The sequence below is a fragment of the Sitophilus oryzae genome, unplaced genomic scaffold (assembly GCF_002938485.1).
Source record: "Sitophilus oryzae breed Bouriz unplaced genomic scaffold, Soryzae_2.0 scaffold_1436_pilon_pilon, whole genome shotgun sequence".
Taxonomy (NCBI): domain Eukaryota; kingdom Metazoa; phylum Arthropoda; class Insecta; order Coleoptera; family Curculionidae; genus Sitophilus; species Sitophilus oryzae.
Window position 1 is genome coordinate 4,652,643 of NW_022146100.1, and position 24,973 is coordinate 4,677,615.

The 24,973-nt window shown below is 34.8% G+C and overlaps 1 protein-coding gene across 1 annotated transcript in view; it reads right to left on the bottom strand.

Moving 5' to 3' along the window:
* LOC115876505 (zinc finger FYVE domain-containing protein 26) overlaps positions 1 to 24,973 on the bottom strand; it is a 49,396-nt gene that overhangs the window by 16,469 nt on the left and 7,954 nt on the right. Inside the window, exons 2-3 of the mRNA XM_030892307.1 lie at positions 16,682 to 18,400; positions 10,017 to 11,391 (exon numbers count right to left, since the gene is read on the bottom strand). Of these exons, the coding sequence (XP_030748167.1) occupies positions 10,017 to 11,391; positions 16,682 to 18,400 (3,094 nt within the window). The remainder of the gene's footprint in view (positions 1 to 10,016; positions 11,392 to 16,681; positions 18,401 to 24,973) is intronic.

The window sequence follows — 24,973 nt, forward strand, 5'->3', positions numbered from 1 at the left end:
AGAAAGAAAATCCAGAAAATATCCATAATTTTCAAAGTAAAATAACTCCGTTATTTTGGACTTATTTGAAAAACGATAAAGAGAAAATATGTTTCTTTTATCGAGATCTACCACCCCTTAAAATACTTGCACTTATTTCTGGGAAACCCTGTATAATAAATTTTTCGTATACTCGCTATTTAAATCCATGTATTTGTATATACCGGTTGTTTACGATATTCTCCGATGGTGCCAGCACCGCACAATAGTCATTTTTTCAAATCTAGGTGGATAAAAATCCGGTTTCCTTAGGTGTACTAATCTACATTTGTTAATGTATATTGTTAAGATAAGAACTCATACTAAGAAAATATGCGTAAACAGAAATGCTATATTAGTTGATGTTTCATAAAAAAATATTGTATCGAGCAATTTAAAACAGGTATGGACTGCTTTGCAAATCCGAGTAGTAATAAAGTGAATTTTATTGAGTTGTGTTGGCTAGTTCAAAAGATTTCAAAAATTTTAAAACATGGAAGGTGTAGATCAAGGTATGTACTATTAATTAAAAATATAACACATTCAAACTTGAAAGGTTTTATAGATAATTGTTTTGTGGCCCGAGCAAAAATATTTATTTTTATTCTTCTTTCAAATTCAAAATATAAATATATACAGGGTTGTTCACCACATACGACACGGAGTATTGTAGCTAAACGATGAGATTTTTACAAATTGTAAGTTTTGGGTTCGATGAAGGACTATTAGAGGTACAATTTAAAAATAATTTTACAAGATACAGAGTGTCCCAAATAAGTAAAAAATATCAAAGTTGTATTTTTTTAAATGGAACACCCTGTATATTATTACATTTTTAGTTTCCACGATTAAAATAAAGGTAAATTTGATTAAGGTTTATTATACTTAAACCTTACCGTTTTTGAAATATTTTCAATTTTGTGAAATTGCAGTAAAAATTTTAAGGCTTCATTTCTTCAAAGGTATCAAAGTTTTTAATGCTAAATAATTACTGAAGTTTATTTATTGATCAGTTATTGTGTTGCAATAATAAAAATAATACTACCTTATACAGAGTGTCTAAAAATTTATTTTAAATAATTATTAGCTTCAAATGGCAATAACTTGTTTAATTTAAATGGAACGCCCTGTATATTTTACGAGAATCAGATGCACAATTTAATTGTCTATCAAATAATATTATACCATTTTTTACCTATCTCTTTAAGTTTCCGTAGAAAATGCATTTTCTTGTAATTTAGAACTTATTTATCAATATACCCATGGACTATTGACATTTTAGATTATTTTTAAAGATGTACCAAATTTTTAAAGAGTACAGATACTAATATTGTCGATATAATTCGTTTATTTCTTTAAAAAATAAAAAAACTGTTTAAATATTTGTTAAAGAGGACCAATTAATATGATTCCAGTATTCAAACCACATTAACTGACTGTTTGCGTTGATTAATAATAATTGCTCCAAATACTAAAAAACTGAATTTTGTATGGGCATTAGACAGTGTGATAAAAAGTAACACCTTAAAAATGATATTTCATTTTTTAATAAATGCTTATTTATAACAACAGAGACTTTAATTTGATAACTTATTATTATATTGATTTCTGACTCAAATCCACTTTTATTTATAATAATTTATTAACGAACACAATTAAGTATGTAATTAATTAGTATATGGGCGGAAATAATGGTGTTACATGTAATTATATATATATATAATGGTATACTCTTTTATAAAGATTTAAATAGTTTTCTTTTTGCATACAAATAGGCTAGCGTCTAGTAACTAGTAATATTATCGTTTTTAGCAAAACGATAATATTACTAGTCTGTACATTTTGTACATTTGTTGCTTTAAAAACAATCTAAAATGTCAATATTCCATGGATATATTGATAAATGAGGTCTAAATTATAAGAAAATGCATTTTCTACGAAAACTTGAAGGGGTAGGTAAAAAATGGTATAATACAATTTGATAGACAATTTAACTGTGCATCTGATTCTCCTAAAATATACAGGGCATTCCATTTAAATTAAAGAAGTTATTGCCGTTTGAAGCTAATAATTATTTAAAATAAATTTTTGGACACTCTGTATAAGGTAGTATTATTTTTATTATCGCAACACAATAACTGATCAATAAATAAACTTCATTAAATATTTAGTATTAAAAACACTGACACCTTGGAGAAATGAACTTTAAAATTTTTACTGCAATTTCACAAAATTGAAAATATTTCAAAAACGGTAAGGTTTAAGTATAATAAACCTTAATCAAATTTACCTTTATTTTAATCGTAGAAACTAAAGATGTAATAATATACAGGGTGTTCCATTTAAAAAAATACAACTTTGATATTTTTTATTTATTTGGGACACTCTGTGTCTTGTAAAAATATTTTTAAATTGTAGCTCTAATAGTCCTTCAACGAACCCCAAACTTACAATTTGTAAAAATCTCATCGTTTAGCTACAATAGAGGTTTTTGGTGTAGATCATCTATCTGAGAAAGAGGAGTTATCGGTGCTAAATAAAATTCGAAAATTTTCGTCTAAAGTTAGTGAAAAATGGGAAAGCTGTCATAGGATTAAAGATCAATTTTTAACGAAGAACAGTACGTGGCTCGAACCATCTATTTCTTTTTCTGAGATACATAACATCAGGAATACACCCTCAAGTTCTCAAATTCAAACAGACACTTCCCGAGGTCGGCCAGAAAAAGCTTTTTAACATCTCATAAAGAAAAGTAAGAAACGGAAGATTCAACATTTACTTAAACACTATTCAAAGGAGGAATTAATAAGGACCAGGACGAGAGTACATCTGATGGAAGTTTTTGTTCCAGTTGGGATACGAGTGATAGTGAATAGATCTTTTTATTTTAACGATTTGTTCGTTTTCAAATTCTTAACCGAGACTAGTGTTTTAGTTTATAATTCTGAAACTTTTTCTAAAGGGTGATTTTAAAATTCTTGACATTGAAAAGCTACAAGCTACCCACATTTTCATGTTGGAAATAGGACATAAATTTAATTTGTGCATTTAGTGATGTATGTTTGTTTGCATACATTTTATTTATATATTATCTATATATATTATAGGTATTTTTTTAATATTGCGACAAAATTCAGGGATGTTTTCCTTGGACGAAATGAAGCAAAAATGTTCCTATTGTTACGTTTTTCGTCGGTTCCGTGTGGATAGAAAGTCACAATTTATTTAAACACTATTTATTTAACACTAATTAACAAAAACAATAACGATAAAAGACTTATAGAACTATTTACAAACGATTTATAACTAAGAATTTATTTTGAATTTTAGCGCGTCAACTGTACTGTTTATTTATAACTCCCCCTGTAGACCGGTCTGAACAAGACTTCAATCATGTTCCGGATTGTACGCCAACTCAAACCATCGAGTCCACACGCCAGCTTCGGAATGGCTAATCGTGCAATGTTGTTGTTTAGCAGGGCTTCTCTCAGTTCAATCAGGGTCTTCCATAGATTGAGATAAGTCGGCTTACTCGGGGACCATTCCTTGGTGACCAGGTAGAAGATGTGCCTTGCTTGACCATGTGCATTGTCGGTTAGCCTCAAGACGCTTCCAACCTCTGGATCCTGTCGGCGTAGTTCTCCGACACGCCCAAACTTCTCATTGAACGTCGCAGCGATTCCTCTGGACATCCGCAAATCTCGAGCCACACAATGAGCGAGCGAATAATCAGGAGGCACGGAAAAGAGGTCTCGTTGATCTTCTTTGGTTACACCATAGCGAGCCTTCTCACTGCTGTTGTATCGGGCCATGAAATCGTCAAAGGACATCTCCGAATCAGGGGGATCAAAGCTGCAGGTTCTCACGGTCCCAGCACGATCTTCTATTTCGCCTTGGTAGGGGCTCAAACGGTTGAAATGGACTACCCTCGGTTTTCCTTTTGGCAATTTTCTGATACGGTATACGACGTCATTAATTCTATCCATGACTTCGTATGGCCCTTCCCACGAGGATTGTAGCTTCGGAGATAACCCACGACGTCTCTGCGGGTTATATAGCCACACCAACTTCCCTGGTTGGTATCCTCCATGCTCAGCTTGAATGTCGTAGTGTTCCTTCATTCGGTCACTAGCACTTTGAATATTTAGGCGGACTCTCTGATGAATGTCGTCCATCCTTTGACGTAGTGTGTGGACATAATCTTCTCCGGCGACTTCTTCTCCCGGTCGGCAACCAAATTTCAGATCACAGGGTAGGCGCACTTCCCGTCCCATAACGATGCTGGCTGGAGTTTGCCCTGTAGATTCTTGGACGGATGAACGGTAGGCCAACAGGAACAGGTGAAGAAATTTGTCCCAGTCTCTTTGGTGGTCAGAGACTACTTTGGCCAGATAACGGTTGATAGTTCTGTTCATGCGTTCAACCATCCCATCGGATTGTGGATGTAGAGCAGTCGTCCTGGTCTTGCGGATGTTCAGGACTTCACAGACGCCTTGGAACAGATTGGACTCAAAGTTTCTTCCCTGATCTGAATGAAGCTCCATGGGAACACCAAACCTGCAGATCCATTCTTTAACAAGGGCATCAGCAATCGTGGACGCTTCTTGATTTGGCAACGCGTAGGCCTCGACCCATTTGCTGAAGTAATCCATTACTACCACAATGTATTTGTTGCCATCGTTCGTCTCCGGGAAAGGACCAGCCACGTCGATCGCTATTCGTTCGAAGGGACTACCAACATTGTACTGGCGCATAGGGGCTTTACCACGCTTTTGTGGCCCATTAATGGCTGCGCAAATGTCACATTTCTTACACCAGGCCCTCACATCTTCTTTGCAGTTCACCCAGTAGAACCGTTCACGCAGCTTGCCAAGTGTCTTGGTAACACCAAGATGTCTCCGCTGGTTCCATTGTGAACTTCCGCCAAGACTTCTGGGACCCTCTTCTTTGGAATGACGATCTGCCTTCTCTCTCTTCTTGTCCCTCCGGTCTCTCGATCACACGGCGAAGTAGTCCGTTATCTATTACCAAGGAATTCCACTGGGCCCAGTACGACTTTACGTTCGGCGAATATCTGCAAACTTCTTCCCACGTTGGTCTTTGGCCTGTTTTTCCAGTTAATTACTAAACCTAATTCTGGGTCACTGGTTTGGTCATTTGCAAGATCTTCGGGTTGCCAACTATCATTAACCACAGTTGTTCTTAGGAGTTTCACTTCTTTCTCTTCTGCTCGGGAACAATGCTTACAGTCCTTAGCGCAAGGTCTTCTGGAAAGTGCGTCGGCATTCCGATGGATTGCCCCAGCTCGATGTTCTGTGTCGAAGTCAAATTCTTGTAATCGTTCAATCCATCTAGCTACCTGCCCTTCAGGATTCTTAAACTGCAACAGCCATTTCAAAGCAGCATGGTCTGTTCTTAACAAGAACTTTCTTCCATAGAGATACTTGTAGAAGTGTTTCACTGCTTTAACTACTGCTAGTAATTCTCGTCTGGTTACACAGTAGTTCCTTTTCGGTTTTAACAAGGTCTTACTAAAATAACCAATGACTTTTTCTTGACCATCCTGGATCTGAGACAGAACAGCGCCTAACGCAACATTGCTAGCGTCGGTATCCAATATAAAGTTTCCGTTGCCAAGAGGGTAGCTAAGTATGGGCGCACTAGTCAGGGCCTTTTTCAATTTTCGGAATGCCTCGTCAGAATCTGAGTCCCAAGAGAAACGCCTCTCGCCTTCGGTAAGTCTGGTCAATGGTTTTGCGATGGTGGCGAAACCCTGTACATAGCGGCGATAGTATGTGCATAGTCCCAAAAAGCTTCGTAGTTCATGTTTATCTTTAGGTATTGGCCACTCTTCCACTGTCTTGGTCTTCTGTGGATCTACCGCAACTCCTTGGGAGGAGACTACATGTCCCAAGTAGTGTACCTTTCCTTGACACAGATTACATTTTTTGGGGCTAAGTTTCAAACCAGAGCTCCCTAGTCGCTTGAAAACTTCTTCCAAATTCTTCAGATGATCGTCAAAGGATTTCCCAACCAGTATGATGTCATCCAGGTACACTAAACAGGTAGTCCAGGATAGTCCCTTTAACACAGACTCCATTAGTCTTTCGAAGGTAGCTGGCGCGTTGCACAATCCAAAAGGCATGACGGTAAATTGCCACAGTCCGGAGCCCACCGAGAACGCTGTCTTCTCTCTGTCTTTCGGCGCCATGTCGACTTGCCAATATCCACTCTTCAGATCTAACGTAGAGAATATCGTTGACCCCGCCAGCGTGTCTAGAGTATCGTCTATCCTCGGCAGGGGATAACTATCCTTCTTGGTAACATTATTGAGCTGCCGATAATCAACACAGAACCTGGTGGTACCGTCTTTCTTCTTTACTAGTACTACCGGCGATGTCCACGGGCTGTTAGATGGTTCGATGACACCCTCTTCTTTCATTTCTCGAAGGATTTTATCAGCTTCTTCACGTTTGGCGAGCGGAAGTCTTCTCGGATTTTGTTTGATTGGTCGTGCATCTCCGGTATCAATTTTGTGTTGTACTAAATTGGTACGACCTCTCTGTCCTGCTTCTCCTTTATCAAACACATCTTGATACTTGATTATCAGGTTTCTCAATTTTCTTCTATTTTCGGGAGATAATCCTTTAACGTTTACTAACTCCTTCACCATTTTGTCCGGAATTTTTGAAGTCGAAACTTTGGAGGCTTCCACGCTTCGAATGACTGAGGAGACCGAACAACAGTACCCTAAAAGGGTTCCCTTCTTCAAGGATACAGAATAATAATTTGTGTTCATTACTCTCGCCGGTACAGTTTTCTTCGCTCGTAGCAGGGCTTTTCCAACAGCGATCCCCCGTCCTATTTCGCTGTCATGGTTCCTTGGCTCCAACAGAATAATACTCCCATTATTCATTTTATCTTCCAGGCAACCATCCAAAAATATCTCACAGCGCTCAGGGATCGAAACATCTTCTGCTACCACCACGCGAAGCGTCTCCTCACATTTTCGATGTAGAACCACTTCTTCTTCATTTATTTTCAAAATTCCCTGTTTGAAGTTTAGTTCAAAACCTCTAGTGGCCATGATGTCCATTCCGAGAATAAGTTCATCTTCGATATCTGCTACTACCACTGGATGTTCAAAACTGGTGCTCCCAATAACAAAATTAAGGTTTACTTCTCCATGGACAGCAGCAGAGCCCCCCGTAGCAGTACGTAGTCGCCATTGTGTTGTTTTAACCTTCTTCGATGTTTTAAGAATGTCCGGTCTGATAATAGTTTTCGTCGCTCCTGTATCCAACAGCATAGTCCGGAACTCTCCATCAACAAAACCATCCACAAACATGCTGTTGAATTTGTGTTGTAGCGAGGCGACTCGAGCAGTTTTCGTTGGGGCATGTTGGGTACAGGTCGACGTGTGCCCCTTCATTTCGACCCTTAGTAGTTTTCCGACCTCGACGAAGCCGGTTCTTCGTTCTTCTCCTTACAACGGCTTCGCACGTGTCCTACCTGTCCGCAGTTCCAGCAATGAATCGGTCCCTTCTTGCCCATGTACTGGTCCATTATCTTCCGAATAATCCCTTCCACGGATTCGTCAGAACATTCGTCGATGGCCCGTACTCTTCCTAAAGACCGAGAACTTTGTTTCGCGGCCTCAAATTCTAGGGCACGTGCTAAAGCATCCACCAAGTGCGTTGGGTGGGCTAGGAGAAGTGCTTGTCTTGTCTCGTTGTCACGTAAGTCGTCGGAGAATGCCTGTACTGCCAACCGCTCCATAACATTCTCTGGCGTAGCAGGGTACGCAAGGCGAACGAGGCGGGCTACGTCGGCTTCAAACTCCTGCAGAGACTCATTTGACTTTTGAATGCGATTTTTTAGCTGGGAATGACATGTTCCAAATGAGCTTGGCCGTACCTCATTTCTAAATGTCGTACCAATTGCTGATAATCTCCCTGTTCCGATGGTGACAATGTCTGCAGAATATCAGTCGCATCTCCTCGCAGTGCGACAGTCAAAGCGGTAGCCTTTTCAGCGATTGTCCATCCGTTCGCTCTCGCAACGGCCTCAAACTGGCAAAAATAATTGGCCCAAGCGGTCTTTCCGTCAAACTGTGGAGGCTTAATAACTGACTTTGAGATATACTTATTTTCGACTAGTTTCGGTGCCTCCGATGTTTCTTGCATTTTGGTGAATTTGACTTCGCTATTTCTTCTCTTAAAATTTCGATTTTTCTATTTACATCTTCCTCAATCTCTGTTATTTTGTCTTGTGTATCTGTTATCTTTTCTTCTAATTCCCTGGAATTTTCTGTTATCTATTCTTCTAAATTAAGTATTTTATTATTAAAGCTGGCCTGTATGTCTTTAGAATTTTCTGCGATCTTATCTTCTAAAATATTAATTAAATCCTGGGAATTTTCCATAATCTTATCTTTCAAACTGTCTTCTAAGTTAATTATTTTACTATTCAAATTGCCGTTTAAATTGTCTTGCAATTCCCGGGAATTTTCTGTAATTTTGTCATTCAAACTGTCTTCTAATTTTTGTAGGCATGAGTCAAGGTCACCTTCCAACTCAAAGCAAAATGTGTCAGGATCCTCACCTTCCTCAATCAAAACGTCTCTCAGTCTGGCTTGCAAAATGCTTTTCTTTCCATCTGTCTCGCATTCCCTCTCTTTCAGTATGCATTTTAATTCCAACACTTTCAGGTCTTTCAATTTTTTTGGAGCCATCGTTAGTCTTTTTATTTTTCTAGTCTATACACACGCCACACTTGACACCAATTGTTACGTTTTTCGTCGGTTCCGTGTGGATAGAAAGTCACAATTTATTTAAACACTATTTATTTAACACTAATTAACAAAAACAATAACGATAAAAGACTTATAGAACTATTTACAAACGATTTATAACTAAGAATTTATTTTGAATTTTAGCGCGTCAACTGTACTGTTTATTTATAACTGCCCCTGTAGGCCACAGCCGCCGGCTTTTATACCGACAGGTAAAGAACTCTAGAATAGTCCATAGATCGTTAGGTGCGTAGAGAAGGTTTTCGAATGTTCTCGTATGTACTAGTACATTCCAGTGGGACTCGATTCTTCTCGAACGAATGAATCATTACGGTGTCTATTCTTTAATGCGATGTTAAGGTCATCTGAGGGCGGGACATATAGTTAGGTTAGGTCGAGTCCACACGGGTCCGCAACACTATGAACATATGTCCAGAAATGATTCGTTTCTTAGATACAGGGTGTTGAAAGTGAAAAATGTCATATTTGTTTTCGATCGAAAAAACGGCACACCTCTGCTTTTTCTAGAATAAAAATTATATTCATAATCTCCGACTAGTTTCTAACAAAAACGGCCTCTCCACAATTTTCTGTTCGACAGAAGGTTTTTGCGTAAAAAAATAACATAACCCCATCCTATCTACATGACCTCTGCATCTTTAGGAATGCAGATAATTTTATTTTATTTTCTCACGCAAAAACCGTTCGTCGGACAGAAAAATGTCAAGAGGCCGTTTTTGTTAGAAACTGGTCAGTGATTATGAAAATAATTTATGTTCTAAAAAAAGCAGTGGCGTACCCTTTTTTCAATCATATACAAATATGACATTTTTATTTTCAACACCCTGTATCTAAGAAACGATACATTTCCGGACCTATGTTCATAGGAACATTTTTGCTTCATTTCATCCAAGGAATACGTCCCTGAATTTTGTGGTAATATTAAAAAACACCCTGTATATTGGGGATATTTTTTTTTATTGTTTTCTGGTAATACTGTTAGATTTGTGTTTAATTGGCCACTATTTGAATTCACTAATACTTACTATTAATAATGAGCATGCAATAATAACTTTGTCGGAATTTAATAAGAACATTTATGTCCACCTAGAACAGATAAAATGACCACTGTGCACCGGCGGAGAATGAACCAAGCCTATGTTCACGTAGATTACAATTTACAATGATTTCCAATTAAACTTACCAGAATTATCAAGTCCAGCCTTTGTGGACACTTCCAGAGCCAAATTCCACTGTTCTGTTTCCAATAATTTATCAGTCAGTCGTCTTATCGATATGGCATCTACGAAAGGAGATTCTCCAATGACTGGAAGAAGCTGCAAACAACCCCTTTCAGCTAATAATTCCAATAAAGAAGCCTGATTCATTATTGTATCTGCTATAGAAGATCCATACTGTAGACTAGTATCCAGAGAGGCCATTTTCACAGCTACAGCTAAGGACTTTAACATCCTTATAACCAGCAAGTAATCTATCTCCCTAGTGAGCTCATTACTTGGCATGAGCAACTTTAACAAAACCTCACATTGCTCTAGTAAAAATTTAGAGTATTCTTCGGTTTTTGAGTGAAATTTCATTAAGGAAAGGAACAGGGAGACGCTGGGAGCGAATTCATAAGAAAACTCCTCTCTTACTATCCTGTTATGTTCTGGATCATCTGTCAGTATCCAGAAGTCATCAATAAGTGACCAGGAAGACCGGTTATCCTCGCTTACAGACTGATCTTTAAAGGTCTCGTGGAAACAATCCAAACAGACTCTAACCAGAATATCTCCGTAGTTATGAACGATCATTCGTTTTTTTGAACAAGCGCTACAGACGACTCTACCGCAACGTCTACAATGATGTCTTCTGTTGAACATCGAAAACAGGACATTAGAACAGCACATGCATTCGGTTACTTCCGTATTTTGAACCCATTCTTGTTTGGTAGGTACATCTTCTGGCATAACAAAACTTCTGTGAGGAGTATCTCCTGCGAAAGAGCTTGAAGATTTGAGACTCCCAGCTTCAGAAGGTTTAAGTTTAGTCACTAAATGTGTGACAACACGAAAATCTAGACTTTTTCTAGCGTAATGCCTCAATAACTCGTCGATGCTCTCAACAGAAACACTACAATCGTCCGAATCACAAACAGGGATCAGATCAGTGATCAGTTTAAGAACTGCACCTAACCTGTCTAGCTTCGTGTTCATTACTAGACCCTCTATAATGCTTAAAGGATCATTTAACAAAGCCAACAAGTGTTGAGCGTGTTCATTTGGTGGAAAGGCGGAAAGAATTTTCAAACTTAAAGATATGTTGCTCAAATGTCTATCTTCAGAGATAGTGGACAAGACGTTCGCGATAAACTGCAAGTGGTCGACGTTTTTCAGAGTATTTAAGAATTCTTTGCAGACAGCGATGCAGTGAGGTTGTGGGAGAATTTTTAAGAGCGACTCGACAGAATTTAGGTTGTCTTCGATTTCAAAGGTTTGTGCTAGGAATTGTGCGTCGACGCAAAGGAGCATCGTGTTGCTGACTTCGTGGAGATCGATGACTTCGATGAGTAAATCGATCTGAAATAATAAGATAAATTAAAAATTTCTTGTCCCTTTGTGATAATAGTCTTATTAATTACAGATACCGGGTGCGTCTCAAAAGTGGCTCACCCCTATAACTTTTTTATTTTTACAGTTAAAAAAACGAGATTCAGAATGTTAGTATATGACATAAATTAGGATAGATTGACGTATTCAACTGTTTTCAGTCACTTCCTGTTTCACCGGAAATGACTACAACTTTTGATTTTTAAATGGCACCCTCGGTACTTTTTTACTTTATTGGATAGAAAATAACACTCTGAATAGAATGACATATCATATGTCAACTTTTGACATTTTCGCATATGGTTTTTTTGAAATTATAACTTGCGGTTCGTAACAAAAATTTGACTCGAAATACCAAGTGTGTGGTACTAAATTATAGGCAAAAAAATGCTTTTTCCAAATATGCTAATGAGCCACTCTCGTTCCATTTTTGAAACAATTGAGATATCATTAAAAACACGATTTGAGCATTTTCTAACTGGCCAGTACAAGATACTAAAAACATTAGACAATCAAATCTATTTTTCCAAGGCTCCTTGATTAATAATTAGTGTTTTTAACATAACCATGAATAATCATTGTAATCTAGATTGAATTTTAAAATTTAATTTTGTTTTAAGCGAGAATGTCAAAAGTTGACATATGATATATCATTCTATTCAGAATGTCATTTCTATCGAATAAAGTAAAAAATACCGAGGGTGCCATTTAAATATCAAAAGTTGTATTCATTTCCGATGAAACCGGAAGTGACCAAAAACAATTGAATACGTCAATCAATCCTAATTTATGTCATATACTAAGATACCAAATCTCGTTTTTTTATCTGAAAAAATAAAAAAGTTATAGGGGTGAGCCACTTTTGAGACGCACCCGGTATACTGAAACTTAAATATTGTCAAGGTCAAGGTGTATGTAGCGCTAAAATGTATTACTGGTTGCCTACACAACCGCAACGTGTCAAGAAAAATGGCGCATCCGCCAGAAAGTAAAAGACATTTTTAGGCGCCATCTCTTAATCAAGTCGACAAGTAAGCGAATCAGACAATGGAATTGTCCAGTATGAAGTAGAACGCTCTCCGAGAATTGTAGAAGTTTCGAGAAGCAGTCAATAGCGTATATAAGCCGTCGTAACCGGCAGTTGGGACAGTTTGAAAAGTTTGAATATACCGCGGTTTAAATTATTACGAATCGGACAATTTGGCGAAGGAATTTTATAAGTAGTTAATTGTGTGTTATTACTATAAATAGTTTTAATCAATTAAAAATATTTTATCGTGAGTTTAAATTAGTGGACCCACGGAATCCGTAACAATATATAGTCGATAAAAATAAATTATGAAAATAACAGTTTAAGATCAGATAAAAAATGTGATATTGGTCGCATTATGCCAAAGTGTTTATCAGAGCAAGTATTATTATACTAAAAAGGTTGATTGGTAATTACTGAACCAATCAGGATACTGTATACAGAATGTCCTAATATTTCGTAGACATAGAACTACTACGTATTTTTGGAATCAAAATAAGTTCATTGGACACAATTTACCTCTATGCAAAAAGTGCTTTGTTTGTTCGCTAGAGGGCATCAAACTTTAAAAAAATAAACACATAATGCAATAAATACTAGAAGGACCATTTTATAAAAAACATGGTCGTCGGTTGTCATATTATCAAGAAATTATGTTTTTTGACTAAAAACTGAAAAATTTCCCAAACATTTTTAAAAAAGTTCCGATTTTCCAAACATTTTTTTTCGCGAAAAAAACCTCATAGGCGTGTTTCTCGTGTTGAACTATACTACCAGTTAAAATACTTTTATTTCTGTATATTCCATGGGTATAGTGATAAATGAGGTCTAAATTATAAGAAAAAGCATTTTTAACGAAAACTTGAACAGATCGATAAAAAAATGATATAATACAATTTGATAGACAATTAAATTATGTATCGATTCACTTACAATATACAGAGTGTTCTATTTAAATTAAACAAGTTATTGCCGTTTAAAGCTAGTAATTATTAAATAAAAATTTTTGGACACTCTCTATAAAGTAGTGTAATTTTTATTATTGCAACACAATATCTGATCAATAAATAATCTTCAGTAAATATTTAGTATTAAAAACTTTGGTATAGTCTATAAAATTAATAACTTTGAATTTTGACCGTTATTTTTTACCAACATGGCAAATATAAAATCCCTCTATCAAGAAAGTTACTGATATTCTTTAAATTGAGTGCCTGAACGAATCAGATAGGTAACTCTTTTTACTTTCGTGAAATAGAAAAGGAAAATAATAAAACAAGTGACAGTTCTTCCTCTTCTTGCAAAAATCAATACGAAATGTCATAATTGACAAAAGTAAAATGTCATCAGCTTTTGACATTTCTAAATATTAGACCATTGCCGTCTCTAATAGAACAGCGACGAGGCGAGATTTATGACGTCATGCTAGTTAGATACTACGGATTAATAAATATGTTGTAGAATACATTAAAAACAATTATTCCTCGTATTTTTGGTTTGTATTTTAAAAATGATATAGTTTACATGAAATATACACAATATACAGTTAATAAATACAATATAATATATACCTATTTATAGTTATAAATACTTTGGCAAATAAACTATGAACCATACAAATGCAGCAAATGTTTTACAATATACAAATAATGAATAGGTGGTACATAAGATAATGAGTAAAATGTAAAATATATTTTAAATTTTGGGTTTTGAAAATCGATCTAATTTAACATAAAATTAAAAATATTCAATATCTACTAATAGTGATGTATTATTATTTGCATTCACAAAATTTATTTATATATTATAATGTTTACTGCAATTAATAAACTAATATAAACTTGTCAAAAGATGACCACATATTTTTTTAAATTATTATTCTTAACACAAAAACTATCTACATTGACTATGGAGTACGATTTCAGCCATATTGTAAAATATTTGCTGCCTTTGTATGGTTCATAGTTTATCTGCCAAAGTATTTATTACTATAAATAGGTATATATATATATATATATATATATATATATATATATATATATATATATATATATATATATATATATATGTATATATATATATATATATATATATATATATATATATATATATATATATATATATATATATATATATATATATATATATATATATATATATATATATATATATATATATATATATATATATATATATATATATTATTTATTAACTGTATATTATGTATATTTCATGTAAACTATATCATTTTTAAAATACAAACCAAAAATACGAGGAATAATTATGTTTTCCATGTATTCTACAACATATTTATTAATCCGTAGTATCTAACTAGCGTGAGTCATAAATCTCGCCTTGTGGCTGTTCTATTAGAGACGGCATTGCGTCAGCATGGCCGCAAGTTGCTAACCTAATAAAATTAACACTAGAAAAGCCCGCGGGAACTGTCAAATTCAAAGTTATTCGTTTTACAGACTATACCCTGGAAAAACGAAGCCTTAATTTTTTTACTGCAATTTCACTAAATTGAAAATATTTCAAAAACGGTAAGTGTGATAAACCATAATCATATTTACCTTAATAATATACAGGGTGTTCCATTTAAAAAAAATATAACTATAATATTTTTACTTATTTGGGACACTCTGTATCTTGTAAAATTATTTATAAATTGTAGCTCTAATAGTCATTCATTGGATACCACCTGGTAAACGAACGAGAGGACGTCCCAAGAAAACATGGATGGAAGGAATAAGAAGGTCCATGAGCGAGAGAAATCTGACCGAAGATCAATGGAAAAATCGCACAGGGTGGAAGTTAAGCATCGGACAACGTCGTAGGACGTTGTGACCCGAACTTATATATACAGGGTGCTACAAATTCGAGGTACGAGCATTGGTATCTCGGTAACCTTTAATTATATTTAAAATAATTTCAAATCCGACTCTGGTTTCTTAAATTATTTAATCTGATTATATTCATCGCAACAATATTGACCAGCGCTAATAACGTTGAATAAGGAAAATCGAGCCAATTGGAAGATTCAATTAAGGTCAGAAATTTAAAGATATTATTTTTAACTTTTTTTATTGTGAATTTGAAATCTCAGTGTGCGACCTAATAATATGCATAATATTAATCGTAGTTATTATAAATAAATCAACTTCTACAAACTAGTTTCTAATGTTCTACATGTTCGTAAGCGTTACCACCCCCCCCCCCTACTGCACAAATTTATTTTTCGTTCAATTTTATTTATAGCTCTTTGAACTTTCTTCTTATACTTCCGAATACATTTTGTACTCTTTATTGTAAATGTTGAGATGAATTCATTTCACTTTTACAAATGACGTCAAGTAATGTAGCCCCTTGGCGATAGGTACAGGAACCTGGCAGGACATTATACTTGGAAATGGTAGAGCATTATCTGTGATATTACTCTACTATTTCCAGTCCATCTTCCGGGGAAATAATTTGATTGTTTATATTTTATTTATATTAATTATTTTATTGCATTTGATTTTACGTATTCAATGTTTTACCCCACGTCATTGTTAAGTTTGAATGCTAATCAATATTGTAACCATGAATAGACTAAATATTTAAAAAAAACAGAGCCGGACTTGAAATTAGTTTAAATAAATTGTGTTCAAATGTCAAAACAAAAAAAATATTAAGTGTGGCATATCATTGTACTCAGTACTCAGTTGTAATCAGAGTTCTTTCAAAATCTGAAATAAAAATTGCAGGTCCGTATTTAAAAAAATTAAGTTGGCCTCTAAATCTCAGAAATTATCAGCTAATTTGAAAATCTAAAAATACTATCAGATAGCCCTAAAAAAGTGGCTATGAGAATTGCAATTAGTTTTTCGATTTTCTAAAAAGTAACGACAGGAAAAAATAAAATTGATTTTTTAAAAAATCATTTTTTTCCAAAAAACTCAGCAATCCTTGAAATTTTTAAAACTTTTTTGATGGCATCTTGGTGAACATCCCAAAGCGCAACTTTGCCCCAATTTAACCATGTTTGTATCTGTTACGGTTACCGAGATACCAATGCTCGTACCTCGAATTTGTAGCACCCTGTATATAGCTCTAATAGTCCTTCAACGAACCCAAAACTTACAATTTATAAAAATCTAACGGTTTAGCTACAATACTCCGAGTCATATGTCGTGAACAACTCTGTATAAGGGGCAATGTATAAAAAATATTAATAAAAATACTCACCTTTTGTGCAATAAGCAACTTCGTAATAACTCTGGTCGGTTCAAACGCACACATATTATACATATCTGACCATGCCGTGATTCCCAACACCTCCATCACCATCATACTATGCTCTATATGCTTCAACCAAGCCTTCAGTTCCTCAATCTTCTCATCTTCGATAACATCAAATCGAGATATTTCATCTTTAATACACTTCACGCAAAAATCCATAGGCCAAGTTTTCATATTATCCAACAACAAATTGATTCTAATATCTCTGTCTTTTATATACAGTACGTTTTTGTAGTACTCACACTCAAAAGCGTCTGTTACTAACTTCGCTAACAACATATCTCTTAACTCCGAAAATCTTTGTTCTTTATAATTTTGACGTTCAGGGATACTATCGATCATATCAGCAAGTCTTTTCCATACTGACGTCACCCCTTCCTCCGAAATCTCTTCAGCAGCTTCAAAACTCTGATTGGTAAAAGTCGATGAGGTGAAGTCGTGCCTTCCCATCTCTGAATCAACGAAATCTTTCACTTTTTTGTAAGGAATATCATTCTGTAGCACAGTAAGAATCTCGCTGTCATTATACATGCACTTCAAGTGCTCAATCCTAGGTAGTCTGAGATAGTTCAGTAGATTCTGTATTCTAGTCTCGTTGACATCTACTTCAACGCCTTCTACGTGGTACATTTCGTTTAAAATCAAAGCCAGAAGTCTGTTCCTTTTTAAAATGTACGCTATAACAGCTTTATTAGGCGTATATAGAAAATTCTCGTGGTATAATTCGTCTTCATCAATATCCTCCTCCATGTGGAGGTTAATGGTTGGAAAACAGTTGCCTGTAACGTGATACAGGAAATCCAACTTCAGCTTCTTGAAATACTTCTCAAACTCTATAGGGTCTAAGTTTAATTCAAATAAAAGCTTCCCCATAAGCTCTGAGCGATTGTATGTGAGTAATTCAAAAAAAGAAGTGTTTTTGTTATTGGAAATTAAGTTTGATGTATCGGACTCAATGTACAAAACTTCAGAGAAGGCTTTCAAATAATTGAAAAGCTTCTGAAGGTATTTTACTGAACCAGGATCTTGACAACAGAGTTTGCTGATATGTAATAAAATTTGATGACTAAGATGGTTTTTGTTAAACACTCCATCTTCGTCTATTGTTAAAGCATTGCAAAATTTCGTGTATAACGTCTCTAATTCTATATAAAACTCTAGTTGTTCCTTGTGTTTTTCTACATCTAAACTTATACTACTATTTAAAAGAATATCCGAGGCTGAATATTTATTGCAAGGACCAATTTCATCAAACAATAGCTTCAAAGATCTACCAAAACGCGAAAAATGAGATTCAGTTTCACTGAGGCTGTTATATTTCGAGGCAAGGTTGAACAGCGAAGCTGTATCTTCAAAAAATGAAGACTGAGTGATCGCTAGGTCCAAGACGTTTAAAAAGACACTTTTTTCAGAACGGTAGTGTTCCAAAAATGGATAAATATCTCGGTTTTGTTGGATGATTTTGTCAGAATCTTCGTCTGGGATGGTGGGGTGTTTTTGAAGGAACTTTTTGACGATTTCTTCATAGTTGAATTTGGGACTGTGTTTGTCGACGTCAGGCATTAATTTGATTTTGGCGGTTCTCTTTAGGTTGATTTTTAACTCTTCGAGAAGGCCTGCGTAGTAAATTTTCTGCGCCAAAGGTGTCTCTGTTAAATTGAAGATCTGTAAAAAAATAAATATATAGGTGTACAGGGTGGACCATTTTGGTTGTTTCTATAGGGTATTTAGGAAACCGTGAGAAATATTCAAATTTTGATACTGCAGTCTCGGGTTCTTTTTTTGAAAAAATTACAATGACGCAAACGGATCGTGGCTATCTTGATCGGTTTCGAAGCTACAGGGGGGTTCTCAAATTTTGTACTTTTTGAAGATGTTCGAAAGTTTGTTTATTTCAGCATCCACGGAAAAATGAATTATACATTCTAAAGGCACTTTTCTGTGTAGAATGCAGTGGCGTATTCAGACTTTTTTCGAAAAAAATATTTTTTGAGATATTAACTATACTTATGTTTTTTTAAATAGAACCCCCTGTATATTTTTAAATGTTCTTATTTAGCTTGGCATGGGCTTCTCGAAAATATATAACACTCTATATTTATTTTCACTATTAACCTCAACATTTCAAATTTTTCTTGAAATATCCACTTAGCGGATAGTAGGCCCCGCCGAGGAACAAAGTAAACGGTTGACATGGTGATCGGAACATACCTATGATGGATGCGGGACATTTCATTTCAACAGATTCAAGTGTGTGTATTTTAAATAATAAAAAAATGAGTATGATGAAAAATGAATATTGATTTTCTTCATCTTCTTTCTGATAATTTTTAAATGAAAAAATTACAATGGCGCAAACGGATCGTGGCTATCTTGATCGGTTTCGAAGCTACAGGGGGATTCTCAAATTTTATACTTTTTGAAGATGTTCGATAGTTTTGTTTATTAAAGCAACCACGGAAAAATGAATTATACATTCTATGATAATAATATTATTCATTCTGCAGTGGCGTAGTCAGACTTTTTTCGAAAAAAATATTTTTTGAGATATTAACTATACTTATGTTTTTTTAAATATCTATGTACATCTTTAAATTTTCATATTCAGCTTGGCATGGGCTTCTCGAGAATATATAACACTCTATATTTATTTTCACTATTAACCTCAACATTTCAATTTTTTCTTAAAATATCCACTTAGTGGATAGTAGGCCGCGCCGAGGAACAAAGTAAACGGTTGTCATGGTGATCGGAACATACCTTTGATGGATGCGGGACATTTCATTTCACCAGATTGATGTATTTTAAATAATAAAAAAATGAGTAAATTTGAAAATTTTGAGAAATATAATATGTTAGCATGTTATATTGAGTCTAACAAACATAAGCAAATGGCAGCTGATTTATATTTTGAGCGGTATCCAGAGCGCGAGCAACCAAACCCAGCCATTTTTAAAAGGTTAGAAGACAGTTTAATCAATTTTGGATCTTTTCAAAAACCGCGTCCTAAAAAATTATCAGAAAGAAGATGAAGAAAATCAATATTCATTTTTCATCATACTCATTTTTTTATTATTTAAAATACACACACTTCAATCTGTTGAGATGAAATGTCCCGCATCCATCAAAGGTATGTTCCGATCACCATGTCAACCGTTTACTTTGTTCCTCGGCGCGGCCTACTATCCACTAAGTGGATATTTCAAGAAAAATTTGAAATGTTGAGGTTAATAGTGAAAATAAATATAGAGTGTTATATATTTTCGAGAAGCCCATGCCAAGCTAAATAAGAACATTTAAAAATATACAGGGGGTTCTATTTAAAAAAACATAAGTATAGTTAATATCTCAAAAAATATTTTTTTCGAAAAAAGTCTGACTACGCCACTGCATTCTACACAGAAAAGTGCCTTTAGAATGTATAATGCATTTTCCGTGGATGCTGGATGAATAAACAATGAATAAACAAACTTTCGAACATCTTCAAAAAGTACAAAATTTGAGAATCCCCCTGTAGCTTCGAAACCGATCAAGATAGCCACGATCCGTTTGCGCCATTGTAATTTTTTCAAAAAAAGAACCCGAGACTGCAGTATCAAAATTTGAATATTTCTCACGGTTTCCTAGATACCCTATAGAAACAACCAAAATGGTCCACCCTGTACAGGGTGGGTCAAATTCGGCGCTTTTAAATGGAAACACCCTTTTCTATAGGAGATAGACAAAAACTAATATCGGTGTCTGGAGCTCAATTTTTGTCAAAAATATGATGGTGAAAACCACATATCGATATCTGTTACCGTTTCGGAGTTACGGGGTATTTTTCAAAAATATACATTTTTAACAAATCGCTGTAACTTTTTTGCTATGGAAAATTTTGTATTTTTATGAAAACATTTCCAAAGCACCTTTTTACGTAGAATTTAACGGTTTAAGTATAATTTTTTTAAAATTAATAATTTAAGAATTATCAACACAAAATTTGATTTTTTATATGGGACACCCTGTATATTTTTAATTTATTGAAAAGAATTTAAAATTACCTTTCCAAAAATATAACACACTTGATATTTTGCTCTATTCCTCTTCGAGATATAGAATGTATAAAAATTCGTCCGCTTTAAATAAGTAGGCTTTGAACGGCACCGGCTGTATTGCAAATAAATTATAGCTGTGAGCATCAAAAGCGAAAATAATATTTTCTATGAGAGATGCAGAATTTAGAACAATATAAAATATATTTAACTAACATCAACACATTTAAACTATATCTAATATCAATAAAAATAAATAGCAAACCAAGATATGAGATTTTGCTACAGGTTTTCGACATATCGACCGTCTTCTGTTATGGACAGACGGGGCAGTTTTTGGATATTTCTCGCGGAATTCATTAATTTATTGGGGGTGAAAGATACCCTTTCATAACTGCTAAGTTGTCTAGATTATACGGAACAATAAGGAACCTTTATTTTTCCGCCAATATATCCATAGGATTAGATCCATGGGCACTAAGTCAGGCAGCCTCGGCGGCCAACGGCTGGGATCTTGGTTAGCTATTCAATTATTCTTGAAATTGGCTGCAAAAATTTGCTAATAACTTCAGCGTTCAGAGGCGGTGCGTCGTCTTGCTGGAAAATATGTTTTCGAGTTCTATTAAGGGCATATCATCAATAAGGGGTCCAAAGCATACTAGTTAAAAGTGGCGAACTTTTAAAAATTCTGTATTTCGAAGGGGATTATTTTTTTTAAACCAAGACATGAGATTTTGCTACAGGTGTTCGACATATCGACCGTCTTCTGTTATGAACAGACGGGGCAGTTTTTGGATATTTCTCGCGGAATTCATTAATTCATTGGGGGTGAAAGATACCCTCTCATAACTGCTAAGTATTTCTAATTCTTATCTAGATTATACGGAAGAATAAGGAACCATTATTCTTCAGCAAATATATCCATAGGATTAGATCCATGGGCACTAAGTCAGGCGGCCTCGACGGCCTACGGCTGGGTTCTTGGTTAGCTATTCAATTATTCTTGAATGTTTTCTAGTTCCAATAAGGGCATATCATCAATAAGGGGTCCAAAGCCTACTAGTTAAAAGTGGCGAATTTTTAAAAATTCTGTATTTCGAAAGGGATTATAACAAAATATCAAGTGTGCTATATTTTTGGAAAGGTAATTTTAAATTCTTTTCTGTTAATTAAAAATATAGAGGGTGTCCCAAATAAAAAATCAATTTTTCTGTTGATAACTCTTAAAATATTAATTTAAAAAAAATTACACTTAAAACATTAAATTCTACGTAAAAAGGTGCTTTGGAAATGTTTTCATAGAAATACAAAATTTTCAATAGCAAAAAAGTTACAGCGATTTGTAAAAAATGCACATTTTTGAAAAAGACCCCGTAACTCCAAAACGCTAACAGATATTGATGCGGGGTTTTCACCATCATGTTTTTGATAAAAATTGAGCTCAGACACCGATATTAGTTTTCGTCTATCTTCTATAGAAAAGGGTGTTTCCATTTAAAAGCATCGAATTTGACCCACCCTGTACAGGATGTCCCAGGCTGAGCGTTCATTAGAAGTTTCTAGAGAACTACAATATCTAGATCAGAGAGTTTTTGCACATCATTTTTTCACGAGACCTATCGATTAAAAATATTTTCAATATGATGGCACTTCCGGAAATACAGGAAATTGACAGTAACTTTCTTATTTTAAATAGGTGCCCCCATTTTTTATTACATACTTAAATTCTCTGTAAAATTTTATGAATTTTGATATTAAACACTCTATACCTAACATTCACCGTTTTTGAGAAAAAAATATTTAAAATTTTTGGACAAAAAAAACTGCCTGTCAAAAATATGTATATAGCCTAAACATCAAATTTTGTGATTACCACAGCCACTGTGCCATAAAGAAAAGGCATGTGGCTATCTATTTCATAAATGAAATTGTTCGAATGTCATATTATAATAGTGACCGCAGCTGTCATGGAATTGAGCGATTAAAAAATTATCATGAATCATTTTTTTGAAGTGGAAACCCACATTTTTTATTTCACTATTGAAAAGGCTTTTCATTTCGTTAATTTTTAACCATATATGTTTCTATACCTCAAAAATAAATTGTTTTTAAGTTATTTAAGATTTAGTTTTAAAGCGTATGTTTTTCTTGGTTTTAACCAGTAGCCTATGACTTTAAACGTCAAGTGATGTAAAACAATAGAACTAGCCATGTCATATTGCGATGCTTTGTTCAAAAAGCAGTATGTTATCGATCACCATTTCCAATTCAACTTTGCGCTGTTTTTTTTTTCGATCATCCGTTATATTATTAATAATATCAACTAAAATACGCGTTATATTTTTATAAATACACTTTTTAAACTCTTACGCACGCAGAATTTATTATAGGAAATTCAAATAATTTGTTTTGTTTTCTGACAGATGGAAATAAATTGTCTCAGTGTTTGACACTTAATGTCAAAGAGAGCTAGATAAAAATCAAGAAAAATATACGTTTTCAAACTAAATTTTAAATAACTTAAAAACGATTTATTTTAGGTATAGGAACATGTATACTCAGAAAGTAACGAATTAAAAAACCTTTTCACTAGTGAAATAAAAAAGTGGGTTTCCATTTGAAAAAAATGATTTATGGGAATTTTTAAATCGCTCAATTCCATGACAGCCACCGCCATTATTATATGACATTTGAACAATTTAATTTTCGAAATAGATAGCCACATGTCTTCTCTTTGTCTCACAGTGGCTGTGGTAATCATTAAATTTGACTTTTTCGGCTATACACTACTAGTTTTTATCGTCCAAATATTTTTTTTTCTCAAAAACGGTTAATGTTAGGTATAGAGTCTTTAACATCAATATTCATAGAATTTTACATACAGGGTGGCCCATCGAAAACGTTCCGCAAGGCTTAACGGCCAGGGTATTCTTTTTTTCAAAAAATCCAAAAACACGTCAATTTTGTTTGTGAGGGGGACAACTTTTGCCCCAAAAATGATTGCAAAATCTTCAACCCTCTGAGCGGGGGTGTCATCCCCCAGCTTTTTTCAAATGGAAAGGGGGTCAAGTGGCGCCGCAATGAAAAGAGCTTTCTATTCTCTATACGTTCCCGCTTCGTTTTTGAAAATCGGTCGAGTCATTGAGAAAATATGAAGGATTGAAATTTGAAAAGTTTACTTAAACATTTATCAGAGTAAATGATAAGGGTAAATTCCTTCGACCAATTTGCTGTTTTTTTTCTTATTATTTCTAGATGTTTACGCATTTTTTCACTTGCCACAAGGTTGAACGATCAGGTGCGGTAGTTGCTAGATAGCTGTTCTGTGAGTTGTACGTTGAAGTTCTTCTCAATATCGTTAAACTGACCCACAATAGAATTTCCAAAAATACCAACCCATGCGTTCAATTTCTGAGGGTTTTGTGTGTGTACCTCGTGAAAAACTCTGGGGCGCTATTCTGTAAAATCGTCGGTATCGGTAAGTTACGATAGCTCTCGATACGTATTTGTATATAGTAAAAATGTGTTAATTGTTGTTGTCATAGTAACCGATCGGTCCTATGGCAGATATCGCAAATTTGTACCGACAAAAATCGGTATCTCTACCGTGCCCTTGTCAACCTCACGGTAGAGATACCGAGAGTCGTCGGTACAAATTTGCGATATCTGTCATAGGGCCGATCGGTAACTATGACAACAACAATTAATACATATTTACTATATGCAAATACGTACCGATAACCGACGATTTCGACGATTGTACAGAATAGCGCCCTTGGGGTTGTCCACAGCCCAGTACCGACAGTTGTGTCGATTAACTACATCGTTCAAAAAGAAAGTACACTCATCCGAAAAACACACATTAAATAGGAAATTATTATCATTCGCCACTCGTTCACTCATAGTTTCACAATATTGCAAGGGAAGATCAAAATTGTTTTCGTTGAGTTCTGGTACCAACTGAATTTTGTACGGGGGGAACTTTTATTAATATTCTTTGAACATTTGTAGGATTCACTTGGCCCAATACAAATACCGCCATAGCTTCATTTACTACAGGATTTTCCCTCTGCCCAACCTCTGCCTCTTTTATTCATAACGAAACCAGTTTCACAAAATTTTCCTACTAACTCGCGAACAATTTTGCCGTAAAGGTGTTTGTCAGGATGGCGTTCATTGAATATCTGCGCAACCCGATTGCCAC